General features: G+C 45.7%; 1 protein-coding gene across 6 annotated transcripts in view; it reads right to left on the reverse strand.

The window, feature by feature from the left end:
* The window catches only part of SP100 (SP100 nuclear antigen), a 97,665-nt gene that overhangs the window by 3,657 nt on the left and 83,054 nt on the right, over nt 1–10,954 (reverse strand). For 5 of the 6 annotated variants that reach the window (XM_049614746.1, XM_049614748.1, XM_049614745.1 and 2 more), the window contains 4 exons: nt 10,738–10,880; nt 6,920–6,961; nt 4,966–4,998; nt 384–499 (listed from right to left, as the gene is read on the reverse strand). In XM_049614746.1, coding sequence (XP_049470703.1) covers nt 384–499; nt 4,966–4,998; nt 6,920–6,961; nt 10,738–10,880 — 334 coding nt within the window. The remainder of the gene's footprint in view (nt 1–383; nt 500–4,965; nt 4,999–6,919; nt 6,962–10,737; nt 10,881–10,954) is intronic. The other variant, XM_049614744.1, reaches the window with a different exon arrangement.

A 10,954-nucleotide genomic window follows, 5' to 3' on the forward strand; every position in this document is an offset into this window, starting at 1 on the left:
TTCTGAAGGCTCACCACAACCCCAGATTTGTCAACTTTTTAATGTTCCCATCACAGGTACGTTCTTTAAACCAACAGCTAATGTATGGTGTCGTCACCCCCATCAAAGTTCATGGGTCTGGGACCTGGTGGGGGGAGTGGGGGTAACATCTCTTTCTATTACACTGAATAACCACTTGAAGAGTTTTTGCTTCCCATTAATCTGCTGCTTCTGGCAGTAGTAAACAGCTCTGGACCATATTTCTGGATCCTGATACTTTAAGACTCTGGTCCCTCTGCATCAAGACACATACAACCAGAGTCAAACTTTGCAGGATGAATGCACATGGTGGGAGGAGCTGTGCCACAAGAAGGAAGGGCAAGAGGGGGCCAGGTCTCACCAACCTTTTAGCATCTATAGGGTGGATGTGGCATGTCTCATGAAAGGACCTTGAACAAGTATCACAGCAGAACAGCATCCCGTGTCCACCGCACACCTCACATTCATTTGAGTTTTCCGGCTGGAAGGGGAGATAATGTAGACATCACTGGGACTAGTAAGTCCCCAGAAGGTCAACACATGGGGCTTTAGAACACATGGCCTTTGCTTGTACCAAGGTGACACAAATTTCTGTCCTCAAAATATTAAGGAACAACACTGAGTGAGAATTTCAAAAGAAGACATTCTGGTCTGCAGTGAAGTTTGGGAGGAGGTGGTTATTAGACCATTACAGTTTTCTTTATGAAGGCAGAGATTCTGATACAGACTAGCAACGACAACAACAAATGAGGGATTAAAGATAACCTGAGAAATTTATTAACAAATAAATGTAATATGGTGAATATAATACAGTGTCTTATCTAGTTGTCTACATTACATCATCTACATTGACTCATTGAAGAGTGATTTATCTAGAGTTTAATGTAATGGATTAAACTTATGACATAACACTGCATCCCATTTTCTTGGCCATAAGTTTCCCATGATTTGAAGGACCTGAGAAGGAGTTCCTGCACTATGGCCTCTATGCCTGGAGGGTCCTTGGGCCTGTGGCAGTACCTCTGGGTTGGAAAGACATGGGCACAGATGACCAGAAGGATGCCAGAGCTCTTTGGTTCTGGGAGCCTGGGGGAAGATACCCATGACTCAGCTCGGCATGTAAGGTGCGGAGGTGCTACCTCCAAATGGCCAGGGAGGGTCCTACCAGCAACTGCCACTGTTGAAGCCCAAGGCCTTACCCTCATTTTCTGAGCACATAGAAGATTTGGTGTTTTTGTATATAAGGAAGATGGAGGGGTCCACAAAATTGGCTGATGCTGGATTTTTCACCTCAATCTGTGGGACCTTTAGCCAGATTTAATTTCATTTAGTGAAGTTAAACATTTGATAGTGTTTGTATCTAAGTATTATGGAGTAACAAACATGTTAAGAACAATAGAATTAATAGACCAAAATAAGAATTGGTCAAGGAATGAGCCCATTGATGGGCAAAAGAAATCACACTTTTTTCCTCCTGTGTTGCGCGCGCGCGCGCGTGTGTGTGTGTGTGTAAGATAATCTATGTGGCAATAACGCGTGAATCCCTACATACTATAATTTCTATGTAAGAAGGTGGTGTGTCTGTGCTGGAGAAATGCCCAGAGGATGAACACCTGAATACTCTCCTGGGACCACCTGGGAAGCAAGAGAACCAGTTGAGGAAAGCCGCATGGTGGGGGAACATTTCATCCAATGGGTGGCAGTTCTACACCTAGATGAAAATATCCTGTCTACACTGTGGACTGGAAGAAGGATTTATGTCCTCATGTGACAATCTAGGTACAAAATAGTGCACAGACTTGGGGACTGGCCAACCCAGTGATATGGTTGGGTCTCTTGATGGTGATGAGGAAGGGGAGCAGTGACAGGGGGCACCATTTCGCCTCTTCCTTCTAGAAACACTCTTCATACTTTGTTCCAGGATATTCCACTCTCTTGGATTTTTTCCCTAACCCTCTGTCTCTTTTTGTTCGGGTTCTTCACTTGGAATGATGGGAAATCTTTGGGGCTCTGTCCTGTGTCCCCTGTTCATTCCACTCTGCTGGATGACCACAACTGCTCCCATGACCACGCCTTCCACATCTATCCCCAGACTTTAAAGCGGTATCTCTAGTTACCTTTTGAGTCCTCAAACATCCAAACTCAACTTTCCGTCACCTCCGGGTAGATGTTTTTCATCACGTCTGAACCCATCCCAACCCCAACCACATTCCTTGTCTTGGATCTGCTCCTCTTCGGTTGTCCCTCATCTCACCAAGCACTCCAGCATCCACCCAGAAGCCTGGAAGTGAACATACATCCCTCCCTTTTCACATCCCAGATATCCAACCCATCACTGGTCCTGCTGATCTTATTTGTCAAATATCCCATCTTCTTCTTGGTGCCTCTGTGAGGTCTACAGCCACAAGGATGCAGAGCCCTTACTTACAATGCTGCCTTATTAGCCAAAGCACAGTGGTCTGGTTTTTGGGTTCCAGATGATAATAGTCAGAATATCATCCCTGTGCCCAATAAGCTGATGTAAATTGGGATATGTCTCAATTTGTAAATTCTTTTCGTCTGTAAATTCAATATAAGAAGGACACAAAAGTCACACATAAGAGGAAATTCTAGGCTCTTGTATCTAGCCCATGTCTTCCCTTTATTGAAAGGGAAAACTTAAGGAATAGCCTGTCAGGGACATACCTGGGCACATCCCCACATGGGCCTGAGGTGGTCCTGGTATGGGGCCATGTAACCATTTTTCTTTTTTGTCATAACAGATGACACTCGTGGATGCTGACCATTGATGGGTCAAGATTTCTGGACCATCATCTTATAAAGTGCACTGCAAGTAGGCCCTGAGAAAGAATGAATAAACATGCCAATCCCGTGCTGGAATAAACATGCCAGTCTGTAGTCTAGGAAGCCTGTGAACTTGACATACGTCTCTTCAGTCTTTTTTCTTATTTTCTTTTTTAAGTGTTTATTCAGTTTTTATTTTTTTAATTTTTTTTAATGTTTATTTATTTTTGAGACAGAGACAGAGCATGAATGGGGGAGGGTCAGAGAGAGAGAGGGAGACACAGAATCTGAAGCAGGCTCCAGGCTCTGAGCTGTCAGCACAGAGCCCGATGTGGGGCTCGAACCCACAAACTGCGAAATCATGAGCCAAATTTGGAGGCTTAACTGACGGAGCCACCCAGGTGTCCCTGTCTCTTTAATCTATTTAGCAAGAAATTTGTCCTTTTGCTTGGCAGCGGTTCTCAAACTGCTGTACAGTAGAATCACCTGGGGAGCTTTAAAAAAAACTCTGATGCCTGAGGCCCCACCCTCAGAGATTCAATTAATTGCATGTGATTTTGGTGGTTTGCTTCACCAGGATGGACACATAGTTAGTATGTTTTAAACATTCCCCTGGTGCGGTCATTAGTGGAGACCTCTGGCTTCTAAAGCAGTGGTTTCTGGATCAGCAGGTGCAGCATCCATTGAAACTTGTTAAAAGTGTAAATTCTCAGGCCCCCCACCTCACTCACTGAATCAGAAGCCCAGAGATTCTGATGGGCACTACAGATTGAACAGCACCGGCTCACTGTGGTCAACTCTGTGCATTAAAACCACTAGAGTTGCTTTGGAAAATGTCAACCTGCAGGCAACACCTTAGAAGACTACTATGAGAACCTCTGAGGGTGGGATCTTCAGCTGATGGCAATGAGCAGCCAAGGTTGGGAGCCCACGGTCTAGAGGGATTTCTTCCATCAAGGCCTGGGAGCTGTAAGTAGAGTTATTATCAGCCCACAAAGTCTGTCACAGAAAGGTTATGAAAAGGAGTGAGGACATTCCTGCTGGAAGAGGTGCCTTTTAATCTTCACAGAGGGCTTGGTGCTGAGCTGTAAGAAATAACCCTCTGTGTCCATTTCAGAAATCAGAAAAGTTGCACAGACCCCAGGATTCAAGGGTCCCACCTCCAGCAGAGGAATGGGAGTGGTGTGGATGCATCTAGATCGTGCTGGGCAATGCATTTGCTAGAAGGCCAGCATGGGCTTGGCGACCTTTTTCTATCCCCTCTCTGTTGGCGTCCCATATCAGTACAGCTGCACATCATACTAAAATGGGAGGCTCCCCCTGGAGTTGTGCAAAAAGCTGACTGCCTAAAATGTCCATCTTGTTGCAATGAAAGCAATCAAAGTGTGATTTATCTTAGACAGAGGGGTCATCTCTGCTGTTGGCCGACTCTAAAGCAGCCAGCCGTAGCAAAGCAGAGAATGGACAGAATGGTCTGCACATCATCGAGCACTACCCGAGCAGTTAGCGTAGAACTGTCTGTGACTTGCTCCGTGTTGATGGCTTCAGTCTTAGCCAGCTCAGCATCCTGATGGCTCCCTTCAGATGGACTCCAGGGTTTCCATAAGGACCGTGAATACATTACTCTACAGCACCCACTTGCCCTGTGTATACGTCTCTGCAGGACTCGTGACAAGGTCCACCCCTGGACTTGCCAGCTGGGCCCAGCCTGTTCCTTCTGGCTGATGCTTAAAACCATCTTAGCTCTGCCTGCACCTTAGAGTGGATATCTGGGGTTTTCCTTTCCTTCCCTATCACCTTTAAATGCTGATATTCTCTCAAATTTGCTCCTTACCCCTAATCTGCAGGCCAGTCTTGACTATTACCACTGGCTCTAGAGGCCCCAGTGATCTAGAGTTCTGCCTCTCCTACCCACTTTCGAGGGGAAATAAACAGGAAAGTTTCCCTGAACAAAGTGAAAGGATGCTTTCATGCAGAGACACCAGCTCCAGAACCATCTCCCTGGTGTGGGTGATGTGTCTGCCGTTCTCTGCTCATCACACACGGTGACATGCTCCAACTGAGTATGCACATGCTTTGGGGGCGCACGGCAGTGACACAGATAATGTATGGAGGAACAAGGCCAGTATTATTCTGGGGTTACAGGTGGGAATTAGTACTTACGTAAGGGTCATCTCTCCCACACTCTGGGACAGTCTGTAGAAAAGAGATAAAGATTGAATGACAATATTGTATATGATTTTTTATTGACCACACATTTGAGCAGACTTCTTTATGTAAAGGATTCATGCCACAGCCCTCCCTTTGTTTTATATCTGTTTTTATGGATCTATATATCTAACAGGAGAATTAAAAAGCATGAAATTGTTTGTTTCTGGCAGTTTGGCCCAATGAAAGTTCATTCTCTGGCTCTCAGACCCAAGGCAGGCCTTTGTGAAGCTGTGAGGGGACTCTGGCCCTGGATGCCACAGATGGGGTTGGGATTGCAATGAGAGAATCAGGCTGAGGACTGAATATCCACAGCCCCCAGCAGCCACAGTGCCCAGAATCCTGGACACCATGCAGCTGTCCCAAAGAACCCCACTGTCTTCTGCAGCTCACTCAGGACATAGCCCTGAAGATCAAATGGGTCTAAGGTCCCCCGTCCTATAGTTCTTCTTCCTGAAGCTAAGCACCTCACCACCTTCTCCTGAATCCCAAAAGCTTGCACTGACTGATATCTGTGGAATGAGTTGGCTTTCTTCAGTCTGGAACAACGGCGGCCTCAACTTTTACCTCCAGCCCAAGGCAGAGAGGCCATAGACAAGTCACACAGTGTGATCCAAAGTACGATGACTTGGGAGGCAGCCACATCACTGCTTGCCTCTCAGAAGGGCCTAGAACCTCCACCCCACCCCGATAGTCATGGTCCCATATTAGACAACAAAGCTGAAACAATCCTTTGGGTCTGTCTGGCCTCCCGCGCACTGCCGTTGGCCAAGCATACACTTAGTGCTTAGCGCTTGCTCCCCAGGTGTTTGTTAAGTGGATACATAAGAGCACAAACAAATGAACACAACTGTCACTCAGAGACAAGGTTTCTTAGCAGCCGGTAAATGATCGGATTGGAGTTTCATATCTTACTATCTTGGAACACCTCAGCTGTCACTATCAGGCTTAACAGGAATCGTATGAGCAGGGAAACTGCCAGAAGCACCACTTGTCATTTGATGACACAAAGGACAGAAGCCTAGGGTCTGGGGAAGGAAGAGACCCTCTGGAGCGATGCTCTGAGAACTGAGGTGGTCACAAGGCTGTAACCCTCGGCTCCCTAGCACGGGGTGGAGATGTTTGCTCTTAGTGAACAGAGCAAATAGCATCTCTTTCTCCAGAAAACCCGGTGGATGCAGACCCTGGTGACTGAGTCTCTAGCATAAGGTCAGTGGGGCAGGTAGTCCCAGAAAGCAGCTTGGTGAAGACCGTGACTTCCTGGTGCGGCAGAGATGGGCCAAGGTCACCTCTCAAGGTCACCTCTATTGGAGGTCAAGAAAATGGAAGTTCTTCCATATCCTTTCTGCACCACACAGGTTATCTCTCACACATACTCTTGGAGAGGCCATAGAAGACACCAACTATCCCACCACCTTCCCTGGAATCCATACAGCATGAAAACCACTGGTCCATGAGCTCCAGAAGGGGACTTCGAAGGAAAGAGAATTTGCTCCATAGACAGAACTGAGGTGTGCAAAACCCATCTGGTGAGGCCTGATGCTTTTACACAGAGACGCTCAGCTACAAAATCATGTCCATGGTGTCTCTCCACAAAGGAAAACTCTTCTGGGTCAACGATGTCTCGCCCAGTGTACATCAGCCTTCCAACCTCTCTATTCTCTAGGATTACATCTCCATAAAGGAATTGAAAGTTCCCTTAAAGAAAGACCTCTTGAAGAAGTCCTCAGTGTGAGTTTGTGTGTGTGTGTGTGTGTGTGTGTGAGCATGCGTGTGTGTGCATGAAAGAGAGGAAAGATATAAGAGAATGGGAGAGAATGTGATTTGGGTTTCTTGCTTCACCAGGTGACACACGACTATTATCTATTCCAAGGGGTGAGACATTGGTAGAAGGTCATGTGATAATTACCTTTCTTCTCCTTTTTCTTGGTGGGTCTGGTAGAAATTTATTCTGAAATAGAAATGAGATTAATGCCAAATGGGTCCTTGTTTCTACTCTGTGAGCTTTGTATCTCCAACTGCCTTCCAGATATGCCCCACTATCAGCACAAATTCAAAGTGTCTTCATGGAAAATAACATCCCTCTCCGAATCCCTAACACACTGCTCTCTCTTACCCAGATTTAGCTTTAAGGGCAACTTTAAAAACCGTGCCCTCTCTTTTGCTCCCCTCATAGCCATGCCAGGTTTTCCTTCACAATGTCTTCTATACCCACTGCTTCCTGTCCAACCTCTAGGACCTCTCTAGCTTGTGTCTTTATACCTCACATGCTATAGCTACTCCACTGGCACTTAGCCAGTGAGTGACAGACTGGGGCAGGCTCTTAGTGGCCTTCGGCACGTAAAGGTGTCCATGACTTTGGGGAGACAAGTGGGAAGAGCCATTATGTAATGGTGATGGTGATGGTAAGATGATGATGGTAAGAGTGATGAAGTGTAAACCATGCTCTCACAGAGTATTTTGGATCCAAGGATGGGTCAGTATGGTAGGCTAAATAACGACCCCCAAAGATGGTCAGATTCTCAGACCTCTGAATATGTTAAATTAAGTGGTAAAAAGGACTATACAAATGTAATTAAATCAAGGATCTTGCAATAGGAAGATAATTCTGATTATCTGTGTTGGGCCAATGTAATGACAAGCATCCTTTTGCAAGGGAGGCAGGAGGGTCAGAGTGAGTAGTAGGAAGTGTAACGATGAAACATGAGGTTAGAGTGACGTCAGGAAGAGCCTTGAGCCAAGGAATGCAGGCAGCTTCCAGAAGCTGAAAAAGGCAAGGAAACTTCTGGAAGGTTCCAGAAAGAACCAGCCCTGCCAACACCTTGACTTGAGCCCAATGAAACTGATTTCAGACTTCTGGCCTCCAGAACTGTTAGGATAATAGATTTCTATTGTTTTAAGCCACCCAGGTTGTGAAAAGTTGTTACAGCAGCCACAAGAAACAGAGGCAGAGGGTTTTAAAGGACTTCAGAGAGTATGCTGTTTGAACTGGGCCTTGCAGGCTGAGTGGGGGTGTATCAGGCACAGAGGCAGTCAAGGTCACATGAGGTATCTGTGGCTGCAAGCACTCCATCCTCCAACCCATCTTGCATTCTCTGATCAGATTAATACTTCTATTTAAAAAAAAATTTTTTTTTTAGAGAGAGAAAGAGAGCACAAACAGGGGAGGGGCTCAGGTAGAGAGAGAGAGAGAGAAAGAGAAAGAGAGAGAGAGAATCCCAAGCATGCTCCACATTCAGTGCAGAGTCTGACATAGGGCTGGGTCCCATACCCTGGAATCATGACCTGGGTCAAAGCCAAGGGTTGGATGCTTACCGACTAAACCATTGGGGTATCCCTGACTGGATTAATACTTCTAAAGCAGTGTCTCACCTATGTCAGTCATCACTAACTCAACACCCCCCTCCCCCCATGATCCCCTCATGATGAAAGGAAGGGTCCAGCCTCTTTCCTCTGGCCTTAAGATGTCTTCCATCCGCTCAGCCCACGTAACAAGCCTACAACTTCTTGACAAATCACAGGCAGGATTTTCACTCCATCCTTTCTATGTAGAATGCCTTGTTCCTACATTTTTGCTCATCAGGACTATTCTTTTTTTTTTAATTGTTTTTAATGTTTATTTATTTTTGAGAAAGAGAGAGAGAGAGAGAGAGAGAGTGAGCACTGGGGAAGGGGCAGAGAGGAGACACAGAATCTGAAGCAGGCTCCAGGCTCTGAGCTGTCAGCACAGAGCCCAACGTGGGGCTCGAACTCACAAGCCTAAGATCATGACCTGAGCCAAAGTTGGACACTTAACCAACTGAGCCACCCAGGCGCTCCAGGACTATTCTTTTAAGACTCAGTTCAGAGCACTATCAACAATAGCCAAATTATGGAAAGAGCCCAAATGTCCATCGGCTGATGAATGGATAAAGAAGACGTGGTATATATACACAATGGAATATTACTCAGCAACCAAAAAGAATGAAATCTTGCCATTTGCAACAATGTGGGTGGAACTAGAATGTATTATGCTAAGCAAAATAAGTCGGTCAGAGAAAGATAAATATCATATGATTTCATTCATATGTGGAATTTAAGAAACAAAACAGATGAACATAGGGGGAAGGGAAGGAAAAATAAGATAAAATCAGAGAGGGAGGCAAACCATAAGAGACTTGTAAGTACAGAGAACAAACTGAGGGTCGCTGGAGGGGTGGTGGGTGGGAGGATGGGCTACAGGGGTGATGGGCATTAGGGATGGCACTTGTTGGGGTGAGCACTGGGTGTTATATGTAAGTAATGATTCACTAAATTCTACTCCCGAGATCATTATTACACTATATGTTAACTAACTTGGAAGTAAATAAATTTATGTTTTACTTTTAAATCAATGATTTTTTTAAATGTTTATTTAATTTTGAGGGGGGTGGTACGGGCAGAGAGAGAGAGAGGGAGACACAGAATCCGAAGCAGGCTCCGAGCTGTCAGCACAGAGCCTGATGCGGGGCTTGAACTCACAAACTGTGAGATCATGAGCTGAGCCACAGTGGGACACTTAACCGACTGAGCCACCCAGTTGTCCCTAAATAAAATTTTCAAAATTAAAAAAAAAAAAGACTCAGCTCAGTGGAAACCATTCCATGAAACTGTCCTCAACCCCAAGTTCAGAAATAATCCTCCCTCCCTGGAGCCACTGCATCTCTTCCTGCCAACACCCTTCCTTATAGCACCGTGTGCTGTGTGGTCCCCTGGTGACGAGGCTCGTGTGCCACCTACTGCATCAAGGAGGTACCTGGGCCTGTGTCGTAAACATGTAGCCCTCCTCCGGCATGGCTGGGGCTCACACCTTACACCCTGTGGATTTAGATGCAACTCGGTAGATATTTGCTGAGCAAAGAGCTTTTCTTCATCATTAGAATGGCACAAGGAATGGACATCTGGGTCATGTGACAGAGTCAGAAGGCATGAGCTTGTCTGCAGTAGAGACCCAGCCTGTTTTGTCTACGTCAAGGGGCTGATATGGGGGCCAAAGGAGATATTTTGAAATGCAATTTATTTATATTCTCTTTCAAGAATGAATCTCAGAAAGCTATCAAAAGAAATAACGGTAAAATATTCTGCAATCCAAGAAACATTTATACTGATGTGTTATTTTCAGATACAGAGATCTACCATGGTCTCCCCCCCACCCCCGACACACACCAATTTAAATTACTTTGTGTGACCAGATTACACAGTGGCAATTATTAGTGGTTGAGTCAGAGACATGATTTACGGTTCTACCTTCAAAAGGATAAGAGCTTGGGGGGTGCCTGGATGGCTCAGTCGGTTGGACATTTGACTCTTGATTTCGGCTCACGTCATGATCTCTCTGTTTGTGAGATCAGGCCTGCCTCAGGCGCAGTGCTGACAGTATGGAGCCTGCCTGGGGTTCTCTCTCTTCCTCTCTCTCTCCTCCTTCCCTGCTCATGCTCTCTCTCTCTCTCTCAAAATAGATATAATTTTAAAAAACATTAAAAAAACTCCAAAAAACAAAAGGATAAGAGCTCATGCATTTAGAGGATTAACGTGTAATATAAAGCAGCCAAAATACTCTTGAGTGGAATGTTAGTACGTAACATGTGCATTGTGATCTGGGCAAGGGGGTCATGGCAGTTTTCCGGACACTGAGAAATTCTGCTGATGCTTGGAGCTGATGAACCGTGACACTAAACCCTTGATTTGAGCCCTGTGTCAGTGGGATACCTCAATCAGCTGTTTCAGGGGGAATCCACCACACCTCACGCTCATCTTCCAGTTCTTGGATGGTCCGTGGTTTCCTTCAATTTCAAATTCCCTGAGGGTGAACCACCTTCCATCCTCACCCTTTATACACCTCTGTGCGATTCCTGTGAGACAAAAATAAGAAGTCATAAGGGAGCGCCTTCTCAACTATAAAACCCCCCAAATATGGCCCCTCCCC

This window comes from Panthera uncia (genome assembly GCF_023721935.1).
Source record: "Panthera uncia isolate 11264 chromosome C1 unlocalized genomic scaffold, Puncia_PCG_1.0 HiC_scaffold_3, whole genome shotgun sequence".
Classification (NCBI taxonomy): Eukaryota; Metazoa; Chordata; class Mammalia; order Carnivora; family Felidae; genus Panthera; species Panthera uncia.